General features: G+C 40.8%; 1 protein-coding gene across 15 annotated transcripts in view; it reads right to left on the bottom strand.

Annotated features, from left to right (window-relative positions):
• The window catches only part of CUX1 (cut like homeobox 1), a 259,810-nt gene that overhangs the window by 181,087 nt on the left and 57,905 nt on the right, over window positions 1–20,818 (bottom strand). For all 15 annotated transcript variants that reach the window (XM_083714295.1, XM_083714296.1, XM_083714301.1 and 12 more), the window contains exon 2: window positions 20,501–20,611. In XM_083714295.1, coding sequence (XP_083570421.1) covers window positions 20,501–20,611 — 111 coding nt within the window. The remainder of the gene's footprint in view (window positions 1–20,500; window positions 20,612–20,818) is intronic.

Raw genomic sequence — 20,818 nt, 5'->3', positions numbered from 1 at the left:
CAATTGGAGTTGTCATTAACATCCTTTAGATTCAGCTGGCTGGAATAAAAATACTTGACACTATTCTGGAATGAACCAAAGATCGTTGCACTTTGAACCGAGCTACATATTTTACCACCTACATTTGCAAACTATAACCCAGCTTTGGATAATATTTAAGGGCACATACTACAGTCACTTAAAAAAAAGCATGTAACATGAAGAGTTGAGGGAGATTTTTTGCTGCATTTGCAGCACCCAAGTGACCTCTCTGAGGCGCAAGCCTGGGCACCGTGTATGGAGGTCCTGGGCTGCCCAGACGACAAGACCCCCCCCTCTTCGCCTTGCTGATGTGGTCCAAAGGAAAGCAGAGCAATACATTTGGCACCAGCTTGGCTGCAGGAGTTGCAGGAAGGAGGCATACAACGCGCCATCCAACCATCTTAGGGACTTCACTGTGGATTTGTGTAGGGTTTACTTCTTGGCCTTTTCTTCTCCAGAAGGTACCCCACAAAGCAGTGGGTACAGATTGTTCCTTGGGGGTTTACTCCCAAAGCCTTTCTCATGAATGAGTAAACCTGCAAGGTTTAGAATCAGAATTTCCTGTCTCCTAGATGGGCTATCTTCCCAGGTTTACAAGTCCTATCTGTCCCTCATTTCCCTCTACAACTCATGCAGAAACCGCCTTCTTGACCGTAGGACCCACGATTGGGCTCCTCCGCTTAGTCTGCCAGAGCCTGACTTCACATGCAGAGGAAGTCCCTAACTCACAGGGGGCTTGAAATCCACAGGCCCCCTGGTTTAGCCAGTCAGTCAAAGCCGTTCCTGGAGTGTCGCTGGCAGCTTCTTGGAACCACAGATGAGAACTGAATGCAGCTCATTTTGTTGATCACAATTGGTTAATCCTGTCTACTCAAAAGAAAGTTCAGCTGAACTTACTCGCAGGTAGGTGGGAGTCACATTTTTCTTATGAGAGAAAAAGAGTGAACTGTACAATGAAATACAATGAAATATGTAATATGCAAGTGTTTAAATGCTGAGCAGGCAGAGTACAAGAGTTAAACAATACGGCAACGAATACAAGAAACACGTTACTGAGACTCTTTTAAACTATTTATGGCCTACTTACAGACTTTTTGGTTTAAACCTCCAAGACCTCAAGTCAGAGAACAATGGCTGCTTTTATTAAGCACCTAAATGTTACACAAGCACTATACAAGTAACAGCTCAAGCACATTTCAAAACACGTCCAACCCTCGCAAGAGCATTAGAAAGAGGAAAATACATATTCAGATACAGCTAGCTTCTCAATTATTGCAAAACAAAGCTGTCTGATTTGGAATATTTTGGGACAAAATTAACTTTTGTGTTCCCGTCTCTAACCGATGGGACAGAAGCAGTAAAAAAAAATTGCTGAACATTATCCTAGGTGGCCTGTGCCACCTACATGTTTGGACTGACTTTTGGCAGCTGGGAGTAATGTCAGGATGCAACAAGTTGGATTTTTTCCTACCCAACTATGTGGAATGTGACAATAATGGGGTGGGTGTGTTTTCTGTGCCGTTTCTTGATGCTAAGCCCTACAATCTAGAGCAATCTATAAAATATGTGCACACTTCACTATTCTTCCTACCTGAATGCTAAGGGCTGTCAGATGCTCCTACCAGGGAGAAGGTGCCAACCACGATGAAAAGCCAGAACTGAACTGTGAAATATCCCCCATTCGCCTTACTCTCATTGTTGTCTAAGCACATTCCTACTCCCAGAGGCAGTCTTTAAAACATACTTTGGGATGATTATTTAAAATACAGATATGCTTTTTCTATTTTAAAAAATCTTGATAGTGAGTTATCACAGGTGTCAGGAAATTCAGTTGAAGGGAAAGCAGCTTGCATTTCTGGAAATTTGATGGTACCAGTCTGGGTTCTCCACCCCTGGTACTATGAGAAATTGCTTTTTTCTTTTTTTTATTCCTTTCTTTGTCATAATGAACTTGGATAAACTCCAGCCAAAGATCAAGGCCTACCAGACCTTGCTTTTGAAGAAGATATCATCCTGTTTTTACATTCTGAACATCTTTCTCCTCTGCTTCCCATACTGATAAGAATTTTCTTTCCCAATAAGATTACGTGGAGGCAATTCCAAGACCAAAACTATATTCATAATATTGAAATGTTTAACAACAACAAAAATGCTCAAATCTCCTTTCAGCTAAATCCAGAAATTAATTTATCTTTTCACAAACAATTTAAAAGTGGAATAAATGGGAGTTCTGACCGCAAAAATTCAGCATAGAAGCCAGAATTTACTTGGCACGACCTGGCCCTTGGTAATAATAAGGTATGCAACAGCTGCATTCACGTGTAACAAAGTAAACCAGGGTTTAGTGTGAACACATGGGCTTTTGGGGAGTAGACAAAAGGCACTTTGCTCCTCCCAATAACAAATACCGACCACAGCTCATGGTTGAGGATGAAAGAGCTTAACCATAAGCCTAAGTTTGGATGACATTTTAAGCCAAACCTTGGTTTAGTTGCTAGCTGCACTGAGCTAAAAGGGCTGGGAAGAAGCAAAATAGATGCAAGCTCCTCTCTGGGAGCTGGGACATTTGGGTGGTCCTGATAAACCACAGTTTGGCTAACCGTGACATGCAAACCATGACAACAATTTTTTATATATTTCAATCCTTGCTGATCAAGTGCTACCATAGCCAATCAGGTTTCTAAAGTTTGCCTTTCAAGTTATGGGATTTGTCACTGGAAATATAAGAACATGTGCAATCTGCTGGCATTTTATACTAAACTGAATTCAATGATTAAAATGTGTGAATCAAGAACCAGAATATTTTAAAAGGCTAAGTTTGTTGACTTGTTAAGATAACAAAGTCCCAACATTATCACTTCATAATGAGTCAATAGATCTAGCCTTTGAAGTCTTCTGGGTTTTAATGTATTACGTTGTTAAAACCCTGATCCTTGGCATGAAATTAAAAAGACCAGGTTCAGAAATATCAAAGACAGACACATTACGGTACATAAATACCTCACTTTGAACAATCAGCGAATTAAGCAAAATCTACCTTGAAGATTGGATTATCCGAATAATATTTTGACTATTTTCATCTTCAGCAAGCTAGGAGGAAAGCAGCACGTTCGTGAAAAGTAACCAAAACATTAGTGAGCTCTCTGACATTTTGTTTTACAAAAAGAAAATCTGCCTTGCATGTACTTTTCTACCGCAGAATTTACACAGAAGTAGGCATTCGACACATAATCATTCCCACTGATTGCCTCCTTCTTGGTAGTAGAGGCAATGACCATTTAACCACATCCAAGTGATGTGCAACTGCGCACGTGTGCATCGCGCCACCCCTGGAAGTGTCTCTGGAAACAGGGGCAGCATGGAGTGGAGGCTAAAGGAGGCAGAGGAGACTTACATGCGCTCCACTGATATACATGGGGGTCAGGAATGCAACCCCTGTGCAAAACGGTCATTGCCAGTACTCAGTATGCCCAAATTGCAGCGAAAAGCACCTGGGACTACAAACATCACACAATTTCTACTGACTTTTGCCTTTGGGGACTCCCCCCCCCCCCAAGTCAATGTTAACATATCGGCATAAAAAATGTCCTGGGCGGGTTTTCAAGCAAAAAATAACCCAAGGAAGCAGTTAGGTACCCTTCGTGTGATGTGCCACACATGACTTTATTTGGGGGCAGAAAGAGTTGCCTGGGGAGGGAGCCACTTCCATGACCTGAGCCTAAATTTCCCCACCCCTTCAGTAGAGCCCAGCGTTTTACATGAATTTCCTCTTTTGCTTAATATGGCATTGCTGTCCAAACATGCAATAAAAATGCATTGAATTCATAAGCCCACTACATGGGAGTGCGGCATTGTTTAATGCTACTAGTCAAGAGAAGATCGCTTAAGCACGTGTCCTTACATTTGCAGCACTGTGTTCTTTTCTTTTAATAGCACTGATAAATCCAGGGTGCTCCAGGCACCTCTATCCTGTTTACAATAGGGTGGGAAATGTTAGATGTTTATTGCATTCAGAAAGGGATTCGCTTGAGGGCTGTGGTGTACCAACGTGTGCCTCTGCCTGTCAAATAGGTCATATTTTCACATACCTGATATAGTCACTAATTCATCATGTTTTAACCTCCCCTTGCTCACTCCCCTTACCCTACCCCACCCCAACACACACAAGCACACCCTGATGTTAACAGACGGGGCAGGCAGGTTTTTGTTTGTTGAATACTGTGGTGTGGAATGCTCCTCCATCAAGACTCCCAAAATCAGCTTGCTGAACTAAAATTGTATATTTTAAAGCCTTTATTAATTGCTAGCTCACTTTGTCCCAAGCTTCTTCGATGTTGCATTCTTAAGGATGAAATCACTGAATAGGTGTGGTGCCTGGCTTATACTGAGATTTATATTCCTTCCTTTCTTTCTTTTTAAATAATTCTTATTGAGTTTTACATTTTGATTACAAACATATCAAACAAATAATAATAAAAAATAATTCCACGTCCGTCATCAAAATGTTTATTCGGCTTTACGCCCATCATGAAACACACACAACAACAACAACAACAACAACAACAACAAAAATAAAACAGTGGACTCGTACAAACCACAAATAATATAACACAATTCACAACTCACAAGGGCAGATATTAGCCATTCATAAGAAAAGATTAAGATTAAGATTAAAAATTTTAGGCACTACATTAAAATCAATATCTGATGTCATTATAGAAAATTCTTATAACTATCAATAATCAGCTAACATTCCATTCCGTCTCTTGTACGAGAGGATGGCTGTTAGGAATTTAGCAACCTGTAGGGTAATATAAGGATCCACATCCCACGTACCTTCCCTCAACTTCCCGCTCTGGGTTTTCTTACATATGAATTTGTCCTCCTTGCAATACTATACTTCAAAATTATGTTCTTTACATCAGATGTTGTTGTATTCTTATCACTTCAACCTCATCTCTATCACTTCTATATTAGTGTTGTTGATTGTAAGTGTTTAGTCAAACCCTACTAGTGAGTCCATTTCTTTACATTGATTCCGTAACTACAATATACAGTGGTACCTCGGGTTAAGTACTTAATTTGTTCCGGAGGTCTGTTCTTAACCTGAAACTATTTTTAACCTGAAACACCACTTTAGCTAATGGGGCTTCCTGCTGCTGCCGCGCCGCCGGAGCACGATTTCTGTTCTCATCCTGAAGCAAAGTTCTTAACTCGAGGTACTATTTCTGGGTTAGCGGAGTCTGTAACCCTGTACTACATTTCCTGTTTGCCCAGAGTGGACTCACAGGGGAATGTTGCTCCAGGCAGGAGGACTTCCTGTCACACCTGGTCTGGAGCATCTTCCCCTTGTCTCTGCTGTCTTTATCTTCCAGTGAACTTCAGCATTTCAGTTGAGATCTTTCTTTCTTTCTTTCTTTCTTTCTTTCTTTCTTTCTTTCTTTCTTTCTTTCTTAATATCCCAATCACAAGAGTAGCAAAGTAGTAAGAAACAAAAGAAGTACCATAAATGATAAGGCGTACAATAACAACCTAAAGCAGAAGCAGTCCATTCAAAACAAACAGAAAAATCAAAACTGCTCTGAATTTAAAATGATAGCACTTGTCATTCTTAAAATCCAAGGGAAACAGAAATGCTTGCACCTGGAACCCAAAAGACAGCAACGTCAGGCCTCCCTGGGAAAGGCATTCCAAAGGGAAGAGGCCACCCAAATATCCCAGCCTCAGTGCTCATGTGAAATTGGGTGGTAAGAGGACTTAGTGAGATGACACGTGCAAAGAGGTACAAACCTTTAACAACATGTCGTTTAAATGTTTGCTTCCATCACCACCCCCACCCTGGCTTCCTACAGACTTCTGAGGTCAATGAAAGGGTGCGGCATTTATTATTGAAAATAATTTATATCCTGTTCTTCTTCCCCAAGGAGATCAGAGCAGTGTGCACGAAAATGAGTAAAGCAACAAAAACAAGAAACAGCAAACAAATCCGCAGCCGCCAAACTAGGGGGGCTCAAAAAGAAAAATCTCCGCTGCCCTTCTAAATGCAGTGAAGGAGCCAGAAGAATCTCCCACAGCAGGAAGTTTGGAGGAAGTTGGGGGCTTACACAGAAACGGTCTTCTTGTGTCACTTAAGGAACAACTAAAGAGACAGCAACTGTGAAAGATTCCATCGCTGAAGCAAGATGACATGGTTTCAAGCCATAAGATGACATGAATTCAAGGTACACTTTCTTCTATCCACAAAAAAAGTACAGTCGTACCTCGGAAGTTGAACGAAATCCGTTCCGAGAGTCTGTTCGATTTCCAAAACCAATCGGAAGCCACGCCGGACGTTTGGGTTCTAAAGAACGTTCACAAACCGGAACACTCACTTCTGGGTTTGCGGCGTCCGGGAGCCAAAAGGTTCGACTCGCAAGTCGTTCGTCAGCAAAGGTACGACTGTATCTGAGTTTGGCTGTTCTGCAATACTGGCCAAATACATTTTAATACAGTTAAGCTGCCCAATTAAAAATGAGGTAACTATTCAGTTTGCAGGACTAGAAGAAAGTCACAAGAGCTTGGTCCCACATGCTTTTAAAAAGTGTGATGCTGGCACTTAGGCATTTGAGTTTTCTTACCCACACTGCACCCCCAAGCCTGGCTATGAACTCCTGCAAATGCTGTTAAACCACCTTAGTACACAGCCAGGGGAAAGCAGACAGCATCCTTCCACTCAGCTGAGTAAGTTCCTTCTATTTTAAGCAATCTAAATGAGTGTTTACAAGAGGAAGCACAGCCAATCTTCCTTTAATTGGTTTCAAAATCAACTAAATAAAGCCTTAAGATTTTTTTTTTTTAAAAGCATGATTATTTTCTCGGCAGGAACACTAAATATTCCGAACACACCCACGGGGGGGGACGGGGACTGCACAGCACCCAACAACGATGTGCTTCTTCGCTAGCCAACCTGGTGTTCCATGCAGAATGTTCATCCACAACGCAGCTCTGACAGGGGTGTTCAAAACAGCTTTGAAGGAACCCCTCAAAGCATATCAGAAGTTATTCAATAAAAAGATTGGCAGTGGCAGGCTAGCCTCCCTGAAGGACAGTTTAGCCAATGCTACTGATCTTTCCTGGGCAAACCTCAGCAGCGGGGGAATTTATGTTGTTCAGTCCAATGCAACAGTCTCTAGCCTGGCCCTATACCACAGTGATTCTTGTCAGAGGTTGTTTTCCTGGGAGGACGTGGCACAATGATCGTTAGTTGGGATTTTTGTTTGTTTTTTTAAAGGCTATCTTAGGCATGGAGGTGGAACAGAGCTGGGAAGTAGGAGAATTCTTATAACGGGATAAGAATATTGGGGTGGGGGTGGGGGTGTAAGGTACTATTGAGTTTATGAAGCCAGATGGATATATTTAAATTTTACTTCTTTTTAACAAGGAGGTGGAAGCAGCAATGAGTAATTCCTGGTTTAGGGAAAACTCATTTTGGTTAAAAGGGCATAAATAGCTTGGAGGTTGAAGCATGGAGAGGATGGAAGGGAAATGCTTAAAGTCTATCATTATGCACCACTCTAGGAGAAGCAATACACACACACACACACACACACACATACACACACACACACAGAGAGAGAGAGAGAGAGAGAGAGAGAGAGAGAGATGCTAGCTATGCCTCAGATGCACCGACTGCATATTCATCAGCCCTTGGAGCAGAAGAGACTAAGGCTATGCTCTCCAGCACAAGTGGCAGGGCAGCCTCCAGGCTCCTGAGAAACAAATCCTTCTTTTGAACCCTCATCTCTGAGAAAATGACGAACTGATGGCAAATGAGGTTTTCTAAAGCCTCTCTCAATCCATGTGAATTTTTAAGCCTTATCTTTCAATAAAGATTTCCCAAAGACAAAAAAACAAATGTTTAACTATGAATGGCTGCCCTGCCCAGCCTCCATCCTAGCACACACATTTCTACTTCTCCACAAGACCATAAGGCCACAACATAAGTAGAGCGCTGGTGGACTACACCCATGGCCTTTCGAGAAGCTCACAAGGAGGACATAAGGAACAGGTATTCAGAGGTACCCTGCCACTGATCCTGGAGATAACACCCTGCCATCATTAGTAGCCTTTGATAGCTTTATCCTCCATGAACGTTTGTGATCCTCTTTTAAAGCTATCTAAGCACTATGTTGGCAATGACATTAGCCACAATCAAAACCAGCTCTTGCTTAACCAAGGTTTTAAACCATGTAACCAAGATGAGTTCAAATCCTGCTCAGCCTTGGCCAGCCTAAACCACTGTCAAAATTGCTATTAACATCACAGTTAGCCACAGTTTAAGGCTTGTAGAGAAATAGCAGAGGGAATTTGCATTCTAGACAATATGAGGTACAAGGAAGGAGCGCACACTCCTGGTTGGTTATAAAATAATTTCATCTTCCTTGGGCCCAACAGCTTTAGAATAAGAACATTCTGGATACAGCAGCTACTTTTGAATGCTCTCCCATCCTGCAAACCTTCCTCACTTTAGATTAGCTTGCCAGGGACCCCATGTGTGTTGCTGATTCTTCTGAATCACCATGCACTCTCTCTACATGAGCCACCATTGGGCCTCTGAAGTTCTGTCAGTGCCCCTCAGAAGCATGAGACGGCATCATACAAGATGCCCAACCCAATCCTGCAACTGCACATTGCAAGGGAAGATCAGTGGTAAGTTGGCATCAGTCAAGTCATGTGACCACTTGGAAGTTTCCACCATCTCAGAGGAAAGAGGACTGCTCCTGTTGCTTATCACCAAGAGCAGGAGGTGTTTCCAATTCTTCATGCCCTCACCTGGGATGGAGTCTCTTCAACGTATCTATTAATAATAGCTTGACATTTGCAACATTAATGCAAACAGCACACAATTTATGGCAATTGCTTCCAACAATGACTTGAAAATTTGCTCCAGGCCAATTTCCTCTCATTGTTCAGGCATCCCAACCCATTCCAGAAGTATACAGCACAAATCAGTAGCATGTTTGGGGAAGAAACGCCAGGTGTCCATCCCATTTAAAGGTTTTGTCAGTTAACAAACAGCACAATCAAGGTTCTACAGCATCCAAGCCACAATGATTTAAAATGGCCTGAGTGCAAACATTTATTTAGAACAGTGGCTCTCAATTTTTGTTGTGTAAACCACCCTGATACCTCTGGATATATAAATTCAACAATCAATCAATCAATCAATCAATCAGGGTTTGGCATACCACCCTGGAGTGGCAGGAGAGGATGGCAAGTGTGGCAGGAAGATTCAAGGACAATAAAATAAACATCTAAACAATTCAGAGTAATATGGTAAAGTATAGTATCAAAATAATTTTATTTGCAGCTGAATATGGATAGATATCTGTTCAAAATCAAGCACTGTTGGTTGTTATTTCTTTTTGTGTTGCAATGTATTTCTTATCAATAAAAAACGTCGGTGTGGCACAAGCAAATTTTTATTCTGAAAGTGTGGCCCAAAGAAAAAAGTTTGAGAACCACTGCTTTAGAAGAAGACAGAAACAAGTCAATTTTTGCAATTAACAAAAACACATATGTTTTTCCACACTTCATTTTGGCCAAGAACAAAAGCACAGTATTTATAAAAATAAAAAAGTAAACGTCCACAAAGTCCCTGGACTGACGCTTGCCAACTAAAACACCTACTACGAATTTAGTAATGGCTTAAGCAAACATAAATTACAGGGCCAGACATTTTAAAAGGGGAAAAAATTGATTTATCGTCACACTGGAGACACGGCAGGATAGCAGTGTAATTTCATTTTTCCATATATTCATCAAGACTGAAAATGCATTAATTGAAAAAGAATCCAACAGTTGTTATTTTTTTTTAAAAAAAATCTCTATTCATTTCTTTACTTCACGTGTCCCTTAATTTGCTTATAAGTAACTCTCAAGGGGTGAGTTTCCTGTTAGACACAAACAGGGGAGAGGGGGCTTAGGGGTGGAGGCTCCCTCCTTGGAGTGGCTGGGTTGGGTTTGATGGTCTTCTACTTCCTTCAAGTCTTCTGAAATCTTTTTTTTAGCAAATATAATTTTTCTCTTAATTTATTTCCAGATACGACTATTGCCAATGATTCAATATACAAAAAGAAGTAGCAATCATCACAGGGGAGTCACAGTACCAGTCCAGGGGGCTGGATTACTGAAGGGGGGAGATGTTCTTCACCTCCATCTTCAACATGAAGCAAGCACCTGTCTACAAAACTCTTGCCACAATAAATTGGTTCTGCAACATTCAGGCATTATTATCTGCCTTATTTGCTGCTTGAATTGGAGTTTCTTAGTTTCTGTTGTTTTAAGAGTTTTTAATGGTGTGGTTATTCTTGTTGAGCTTTGTTATTGAAGTACATACTGGGAATTTGAAAGACAGAATAAAAAATCCTTAATAAATAATAAAAGCTCAAATCCTCTCCCTCTTTCAAATACCACTGTCAGAAAGAAGCCCTAATAGGTGTTGAGACCTATTAGCAAAGCATGCTAATATAACTTTTCTGTTCTCCCAGTTTGAAGATTACAGATGTGTTACAATTTACAACAATTTAGATTTTGCATCACCAGCTTTTTGCTCATTCAATTTGGCAATTACTGATTACAGTTAGCTTCAAACTGAACCACTTTTAAACTTCTATTTATAAATCAATCTTCTTTATTAAAGCAAGCAAACCTTCTGCCCAGCCAGTAAACCAATCAAACAATCGAGTTTTAGAATATGTAGACAAAATGTAAAATATACACATTATTGCTCCGCTACATTGTAGTTTCAAGAGTAACCGCTTAACCTTGCATAAACACTTAGAACACACTCATGATACTTGCGAGAAATTGCAGGGGAGGCTTTCCTGTCAACCAGTTACCTACCAACCACAAAAAAGGGAGGAACACCACTGGCTGGCAGAAAAGAAAAAGGTAGCATTTATTCCAAGCCCAGATCCTTCCATAGGGACACATTTTTAGCAGCAATTCTCAAATGCAAGTGACTGGTGGGTATACATATACCAGCCATTAACAATATTCTACAGAATACTGAAAACTCCTCCCAATGAGGATTTAAGAAGGAGAATAACAACAGGAGCCAGAGACTTCCTCTGATCAGGGTGCAATAATTGCAATAATTTTCGCAACATACTACATGACCCAATTAGTCATTTTAGCACTTGCTGGAAAGTGCTAAGTGTTCTCATTCAAAGAAAGAAATCAGATAGATCTCACTTTAAAATGTTATTTGCATCTGATCTCTATATTCATTGACAGTCCCCTCAAAGTCTCTGTTGGGGGAACCCTGCAGGTGCTGATTGACTACAATTCCCATCATCCCTGAACGCTGGGTCATGCTGGCTTGGTTTGGTGGGAGCTTGAGTCCATCATCTGGAACTACACTGGGATCAAATTATTTCAAGTCAAGGCTATCCATCATAATGTCAGAAAACTAACACATTCTTTCTAAAAATGGTCTAAAATCCCCTTCAAATAAAATCATGGGCACTCCTAATTAGATTGCCATTCCTTGTCCCCAAAATCACTGCCAAATTAGAATCCCAAGAGTTGATAATGTATTTTTATTTTCTATGGGAATTTATTTCTCTTTATTCCTGCTTACTTCTTTAGAAATCCATTTAAAATATAATCTGTTCAAGACCTTAATATTTAAAACTGATGTTCAAATGATTTCCCTCTACACACGAATATATGGTACAACTTGATCTCTTATAAATTAAACATTCAGTTATTTTAGGTAGATAAAAAAATGCAGAGTTGTCAGTATTCACATAATACTGAAAAATTGCTCATTTGCGCTCACAGTAAGCTCTGTGGTTGGGGGAAAAAATGCAATCTATGTGAAGTTCCATACCTCATGATATCAACCTACAAATTTATACCTGGGGGCTGCTCCTCTCTCACAGAAAAGCAAGAGGACATCCTGTGGTTACTTGTGATATCCCTCAACCTGTTTCAAAAGGAAGGAAGGGCAGGGTGAACTCTATGCTCCTTTCCAGTCTTGCCACACACGCAAGCGGGCAAAGAGATGTCTGAACAGAACCCCTGCTTACAAAAAATCCCAGGAACCATGAAATCACATGGCTGAATATGGACTTTTAACTGCATGGTTTGTAATGCAAAACTATGGTACAAAAAAGAAGTCTTCCTATGTGTATAGGCACTTTGTGATTAGTGTTAGCTGGGACATGCCCTGAGTTGTAACAAACACAGGCCCAAAAGTACAAAAGAACTGAAGCTAGTGCCTAGGAATTTGATACATGTTTGTGTCTGTCTGTCTTTTATAGGTGTCACCTAAAGGTTAGATGCTGGCACTGAATTATTTGAAACACTAGACAGACAACCCAGGTCCTGTCTGGTTTTTTTACAAGGGTGGGATAGAGCACTACCAATTCTATTAAAATGCAGTTGATCTCTGTGTGTGTGTGTTTTAAAAAATAAAACCACATAAAATTAATTCCAATCCTTAAACCTAAGTCTATCTCCATATCATAGAGAAAAGGCAATCATAGACACTTTGTTCATGTTTTGCAATATATTTAAAACATTGTATTTTGCTTCAGAAGAAAATATCTGATTTGGCTATCATACAACACGGGGTGTGTGTGGGGGAGAGTCTAATGAAATAAACAGCAATTGAAATAAATCACTGCCACCTCACACAAAATATTTTAGGGCAAACTTGGAAAGCCAAAAAAAGAGAGTCCATGGTGTAATTAACCAGATGCCTCTTAGGCAGTTCTAGGACCCTGGGAGTGAGATCATATGCTTTTCGGGAGAAAACTTCCCCATGGTTCAAAATTTCCATTTACTTAGGAGAGAGTTTGGGGGTCAGCAGGGGGCCATCACAACTCTGTAAGTGTTAAGGTGCTCTGTTTGAGAGTTCATTTATTCAGTTTTCTGTCAGCGTGCAAGATTCTCTTTTTCCAGGCCAGTTAGAAGCTGTTTATGCTCAGAGCACATCTACTGCTGGTTATGCTCAAAGGCTCTGCTGTGCGATTTCAGATTCCAACTGGATTTGACCATCAGAGTCTAGAAAACAGATGTCCGATGGGCAGTAAAAGCCCACTCTCTCACTTCCATGCCTCACCACTGAGCACATATGCAGGCCGGATAGAGGAAATGGCCATGAGGCCGGCAATCAAACTTCCAAGGGCCTCTTTTGCCCAAAGGAAAATAGTCAGAAAGGGAGCAGAGGTCACTTCAGGCAGAGGCCGTTCAGACATCATTAGCAGCAATGGCAGATAGGGGAATCACCCAGGCTTCTGAAGCGATGTTAAACCCCTAACATCTAATACCATGACACACGCATCTCACTCACAATTATAAGGACATATTCCCCAATCCATTTTAGCACAATCATCTGACCATTGCCAAGAGCTGCAGGTCAGCACATTCCATGGCTAATGGGGATTTGGACATACTAGTGGTAAGTTCACAAAACCTCTTGTAGCTGAGCCCCCTTGTTTTCTGAATGGGGACACCTTTCACTCCAATGGCTAAAAAGCTTCGGAGTTTGAAATAGCAACCATTACACGCCCTCAGAGAAACTCCCCCTTCCTTCCATGGTTTCAGGTGAGTCAGTTTGTGAAGGGTGCTGAAAAGTGTCAGACAACTCTAACTGCTTTGCTTAGGACCACATCAGTGAGGCTGAGAGGGGGGGGGTCTTGTTGTCTGGGTAACCCAGGACCTCCATACATACTGCCCAGGTTTTAACACTTCTCAGCAATGTTAACAAACTAGGATTCTTTGGGGGAGACCATGGCAGTTTTAGTAGTATGATACTGCTTTAAATGCAATATAGTGCAGAGAGGGCCTGAATCTGGCATCCAATCAGACTTTTAAACAGGTGCAGCTGCAAATGGCTAATTTTTTGAAGCCAACATCTTCAGACACCATTTGTGGCTACAGTGCAATTGGACTGCAAAACTGAGTGGGAGCCAACTCAGTTTCTCCCTTCGATACTCCCAGTTCTAGGCTTGAACAAATAAAAAATGCCTTTAGCTTTTTGATCCACATTAACCCTCCAAACTCTCACTTCTGATGATTTCCTGGACATGCAGAACAAAGCCGCTAAAAGCCATTTATAAAATAAGTATTTCTACTAGCAATTATGTGGTCAATTCAAGCTCCTGAGTGACTTGAGGAGATTCTGAATTATCAAGATCAACCACGTTCTCAAAAATTAATAAGGGATGCTTAGATGATGAGCTGCAGGACCTGTAAGAAGCTGCACAGCTGGCAAAACAAAATGGCGTTTTTAATTAAAGCCTCTTCCCCCCACCTCCTGATTTTAACACACTATATGTTTCAGACAGTCTTAATCCTAAAATGGCCAGAACACCCTATAATTAACTATTTTATTAAAGTGACTAACAGCAGAAAATTCAAACGCATGATATCACCATTATGTAACAGAACCTAATGTACAATCCTAGTGAGGCCTTGTCCAGAAATATCACCTTTTGTCAGTTGTACTCAAACTCTCACAGCAAGGTTAACTCATAAATTTTACCTCCGAGCATTCACTGCTTATTTACAATGAGAGACTAACTCCCCAGAGGGCCCGTTGCTTTAACAATGCAACAAAGCTCTCTCCCGAGCTTGCTCAAAATCTAGCTGCTTTTTCTCAACAGATATATAAAAGGGAGCACATGAAAGAGGGAGTTGCTTCAGTTCTGCAGCCAGTTTCACAGGGAGCCAGTATTCTCCCAGCACAAATGCAGCAATAGCTGACCCTCTTTAATAAGGGTTAAAGAATCAGGGATGGGTCATGGGACAGCACGCTCCCTCCCCATCCAGACCTTTCCCTCTTGTGAACAAATCCCACACATTTGGTATGGCTGATGTTAACAAAAGCTCACATGAAGTTCAGGGCCTGGGTTCCAAAACTCAGTTTTGGAGCACCCCCTAAATCTGGGTTAACTAGGAATAAGTCTAAGCAAAATTAATCTAAAACAGGGTAAAAAGCAGTGGTATTGTGGGAGGGGGTTTCCCAGCACAAGTGGAGACTGAGCATGTTTGTTCCATTACATGTGCTTTCAACATTATAATCTGCTCGTATTATTGACTAACTCCCATTCATTTTAGTGGGGCACACAAAGGAATACTGATCAAAGTGTTGAGTTGTGCTTTAGTTACTGACTAGTTAAACTGGTAGTGGGCTGGTTATTCTAGAAGTGACTGGGGCATTTTTGCATGCTCCCTAGAGACATATTGAGATGGCACAAGATATCCATATAATTCAATTACCAATTTGGAAGTGAAACAAGATTCCTGTCAGCTGAAGCAATTCATATGCAAGCCATTTCACAACACATGAACTTAAATATTCTGAATGCATAATGAAGTAACCTGAAGCATTCCTCACACATACCTGCCAAAAAGAAGTTCGAAGAAAACTGGGGCCAAGTCACTGGAAGTTGCTTTCACAGGGTCTTTTCAACCAAGACATACATTTTGGTAGCAATCAGTATCAAACTTCTGCGTCAAGTTGTTGAGGGATGTAGCCTCTGGCTGTTGCTCCCAAACTATGCTACATTAGCCGGAACACAGACATATGGCACCAGATGTTTCCCAAGATAATGTAATAAGACCCAGAGGGAGGGGAGAATCGGCTGAATAAATCTTTGAATTTAAAGATTTAGAAAACTTTTCCCCTAACTTCAGTGGTAGCAATACCTGCACCCGCTTCACATATTACAATGCATCCATCTCCAAAATACTGTGGTAAAAATAAGCCGAAGCACAGAAACAAATCACTGGTGTAAAAAATATGCAATATTTCTGCAGAAGGGGCTTAGTCTTAAGAGAGGTTGCATTCCTGCTGCTAAGGCAGCTGGTCCCATGCAAAGTCTCAGAAGGTGGCTGGTAAGGCAGATTCTGTTCCTGAGGGCAGCTGATCTCTGTGCAGTTGGAAAGCATGCAGCCCAGAAGAAAAGATCTGAATTTGCTAAAAGAGCTACAAAAAGAACATACTTGATCAAGTCTCTGGAACATCCTAAGAGCCCAGTCTGCAGACATTGCAGAGCTGTAACTGCCACTGACAGTTCAGCAGAGTGGGGCTCTGCTCTAGGGTTCATCTAAATACCAGTTTACTTGCAACGGAGTCTGAGAAACTTCTTTGGGCATCCTGGACAGCAGTATGTGGAAAGCTAAAAGCCAAGAGATGCTTAAACTACTAAACCTGTGACAAGACATGGAAAAATGTGAGAGGGAAACAATCCTAAGGAGTTCACCCATCTAGATACTCCAACACTGACTGTCACTGTCTGTCTGCTGCATAGAAATCAACAAGGCAGCTGAAAAAAATTAAAGCTCTGTCATGACCTTGTCTGAAACGCCTTTCCTCTCTCCCCACCCATTGTGTGCCATCAAGATTCAAGCAGGACAAACCAGGATATTAAAGAGACTTAGCTACAGCTTTGTAGGCTCTATAAAATAACCCAATGCCTTGAAGGCCATGTTTGTTGCCAACACCATTTACATCAATAAACATTTTGAAATGAGTTTTACTAACTGGTAGACCAGCAGTCTACCCCCATTTGGGCATGTGTACCTCCCTGTAATTTAATTTATAATTCCAACATGTGGCCCACCAGGCTTCTGAATGGGGTCTGCTGACTGGGCCATACGGCTTGGGTCCTATTTCACCTAAGTTTACTATCCACCACACCCGACAATTCAAGGAATTGATACTAACCTTCACGGTAGTGCCTAATCTGGGAAATGATTTCCCCTGGTGCAAATCTAGCAGTATAGCAAAGCTCCTCCCAGTCTCCATCTACTGCAACTTCAAGCATATGCAAACAGGAATCCAAGTTCTCATTAACTCAGTTTCTTCCAACCAGTTTTTACTTGTTCTATTAAAGTTAATGTATGCTGTATACTACTTTTTCTGGGGGTTTTTAAAAAGAAATGTATGATCTATAAATATTTAAGTAAACAAACAAACAAACAAACAAACAAACAAATGGTCAAATGCCTAGGACTCCATCCTGCTTGTTGGAAACAGGAGTAGAACCTACACATAAAAAGGTAAAGGACCCCTGACAGTTAATCCAGTTGCAAACGACTCTGGGTTTACTAGCTGAGGGAGCCGACGTTTGTCCGCAGAGTTTTTCAGGGTCATGTAGCCAGCATGACTAAGCCGCTTCTGGTGAACCAGAGCAGGACATGGAAACACCGTTTACCTTCCTGCCGGAGTGGTACCCATTTATCTACTTGCACTTTGACGTGCTTTCGAACTGCTAGGTTGGCAGGAGCTGGGACTGAGCAAAGGAAGCTCACCCCATCGCGGGGATTCAAACTGCCGACCTTCCAGTCGGCAAGTCCTAGGCTCAGTGGTTTAGACCACAGTGCCACCCGTGTCCCTAGAACCTACACATAGTCTGCCCATTTAAAAAAATTAATGTCATTATTTTCCTTTATTTCACTTTAGATACATGCTTTAAAGCCCTACTAGTATATGCTGACTCTCGTGTGCTGGAGTAAAAGGCAAAGAGAAATTCTTTTTAGGGAATAGTTCATAGAAACATCATATACAGCAGTTAAGATAATCTACTTTGAGGAAGAGGCATAACTCAGTGGTAACGTTTCTTACAAAAGAGGAAACTCCATTGAACACAGTAGGCTTTCTTCTGAGAAAGCATGCACAGAATTACGTTGTAAATGCATTAACTATGTTGAAATTGGTTCCATAAAGGAACAGGATGAAAATATTAGAAATATAATTCATCTCAGTGGTTCACTGAATGTATGAGTTCGGTTTGACAAGGAACTCAAGTTTAGTTTGGAACACCCAACGTTCGCAATGCCATCCGTTTTGACAACAGCAAAGTGTCAGGCCTTGTGAATGCTTCTAAGCAGTTCTTCTGATACCTTCCCTGGCTGTGGCAATCAGAGCTGCTACCCACTGGTGCCTGTAATCACCTGAGAGAGCACAAGATGGCCCTGTCGGTTCTTGCTGCCTGAGTTGCATCTTCAGTCTTTGCATGAAGTAACTACATTATCAAGCATGCTGCAGCTGAGACAGGTCTCTTCGGATTCTTTAATTGGCCCCACTTCAATGTTTAGTTCTTAAAAGAAGTGTGTATAATATGGTATAGAGATTAATAACAAAACTCGTTAAGTCAAAAGGGTGAAACCCCTTTGCAGAGAGAGCAAATAGGTTCTCCATTACATTATTTGCAAACAACTCCACACCAAAACAACAACACAAAATGTGTGCAACTTTATTATTTTGGGCCTTCTGAATCCTAACATGCAGCAGGCTCATTTAAGGAACAACAGACAGAAGCTGCAATATACAAAGGTTTTTTTGTTTAATCTCATGTGGGCACATTACATGCAATCTCTTTACATAGTTTGTGTTTTTGTAATAGCTTCGGCTACACAAATCAATATTTGTTCATGTTCCAAACAACAGATCTGTGTAACGCAAACACTCAAAAAGTATAGGATAAATATAAATACTTTCTTCTACCTTATCGCATCCAACTTTGTCTAGATGACATTGTCTCTGTCATCATTGTGAAAGTTCACCGCAAATTCACTAGTTGTGAATTATGGTATCAAAACAGTTGGTTTGGTTTTTGCTATTGTGTTAGGGCAGCGAGGGGTGGGGGTGGGTCTGTAGTCCTTTGAGTGCTGTTGGGTCTCTAACTCTCATCAGTCACAATCAGTACAGCCAAAGGTCAGAGACAATAGAAGCTGTAGTCTGACAATATATTGAAAGCCACAAATTAGCCACTGCTAGAGACTCTTTTATTTTAGTATTCCCCCACTCCCAGTACTAAAAGTGCCTTACTCTTCTCTTCGGCACCAAAGCTGTCTTCTACAATTCTCTCAGTTAAATCAAGTGGTCCATCTCACAACTCAGAACAGCATCCAGAAAGTAGTATTTTTACAAGTCAAGGAATTTCAGAATTTACATCTTGAAAATCAAGCACTTTGCTAGGCAAACAGACTTTGGAACACATGAATTCTTTACACTTGTCTGTCTAGTCTGGTATTAGCAACCCTCACTAGCAGCAGCTATCCAGGGATTCAAGACAGGGATATCTCCATTCCACCACACAAGTTTTGTTGAAGTACAAATGCAGGAAAGTGAACCAAGGACCTTCAATGTGCAAAATACATGCTCTTCCACTTAGCTGTAGCTCGGCTACTTTCTGAAAGGTACCAGAATGAAAAACGGTGGGCTATGCTCATGCTTGCACAACACATTTACTCAACCAAGATAGCAAAACACTTCCCATTCTATACTTGTTGATCTTTGCAATCTCAACACCACTACACGGAAGAACCTTTCAAATGTGCCTTCTGCCCATACAGAAAAGATTGTAATCTTACCTGATGCAATAAAGCTAACTTGAGGAGCTACTTTTACCGTGCCATAGATAGTCCACATTTTCAATTGGTCACAGGACCTTAGTAAAAATCACTTTGGTAAAATTCACTTTATGAAATGCTGCAGCTGAGAGATGAATTCACTATGGTTTGTTAACCCACATAGCACATAATCATTACGTACATTCATGGAGTGAAAACATCCCCGGAGCATTTAGCACTGCCTTAATGGATTCTTAACAGCAGTCAATGATGAAATAGTTAACTTCAAATGGATGCAGAAAGCAAGGTAAATATGGCCAAAAGGGGGGTGGGGGTGGAGTGGGGCAATGCCCCCTGCCAACTCTGTGTGATTTCATTGGTGTGAATTTTCTGGACAAGATTTATTTGAATTTTTCTGACATCCTAAATTGATTGAGATCTGTTTTAGCATGTTTATTTAACCTATTATTTAGTAAGTGCAACTTTGAAAATGCCATGTTAATTTTATATGCTGTATAAATATATCAGAGCTTTTTCCAATAGCCAAAGGCATGTCAACTGAAATTATGTTGCGGTGAGGGGTGTGTGTGTGTGTCAATAAAGCACACTTATTGTACTTTGAATTATACTTTCAAACCAAGTCAAAGCTTTAATAAATATATGCCTTTAGATACAACTCTATAGCAAACATGTCCCTAACATTAAATATTATGCGTATAACAGAAAAGCTACTTTTAACATGCCCAAAGAGCTGTCTATTAATATATTATTATTTTCCTAGGTACAACAAAAATGTCATTACAATTTTGAATCTGCTCAGTTTGAGTGGCATTATATTATTACTTAATTTTATGGATGTTTTCTACAGGAACATAAAAGCAGTAATTTTTCTCTCTCTCATATGCGTGCTGATTCCACAATGTGAATAAATGCAGTGTTGACTGCTTCTAGTCAAGTCAGAAACACACACACACACAAAAGTTATATATACCCCAAGCTTAAAATATGAGTTCCAATGAATAATCTGCAAGTACAAGACACACAACTTTGTTTCAATGGGGGGGAAATTGTGGGTCTGTTAATATTCTGGGAAGTAGAGATTTGCGGAATTAACATCACAGCTTACCTCTGGAGTGTTTTTCTTGAACTCACGGCTTTGTTCAATAAGCTTCTTTCTTGATTGTTCACTTTCATCTTGGCGGTTTGCCAACACTGTCGCTGTGGCATCAAGCTCCCTCTATCAATGAAAAAGAAAGAGGAACCATAATTTTAACCATGCCCGGATTCTCTCGCCCCCTGCCCCCCCAAAAAGATAAAATTTGAAAACTCAGGTGGTGAAAGTAAATAGACCTCATTGTTTTAAATCCCTTAACTGAACCATTCTTTCCTTGCCACCTCTCATGCAAAGTTATTACAAGCCTCTCCATGAAGTCGCAGGTCAATA

The sequence above is a fragment of the Podarcis gaigeae genome (assembly GCF_964106915.1).
Source record: "Podarcis gaigeae genome assembly, chromosome: 15".
Lineage (NCBI taxonomy): Eukaryota > Metazoa > Chordata > Lepidosauria > Squamata > Lacertidae > Podarcis > Podarcis gaigeae.
Note: the sequence above shows the minus strand (reverse complement) of the source record. Positions and strands in the feature narration are given on the sequence as shown.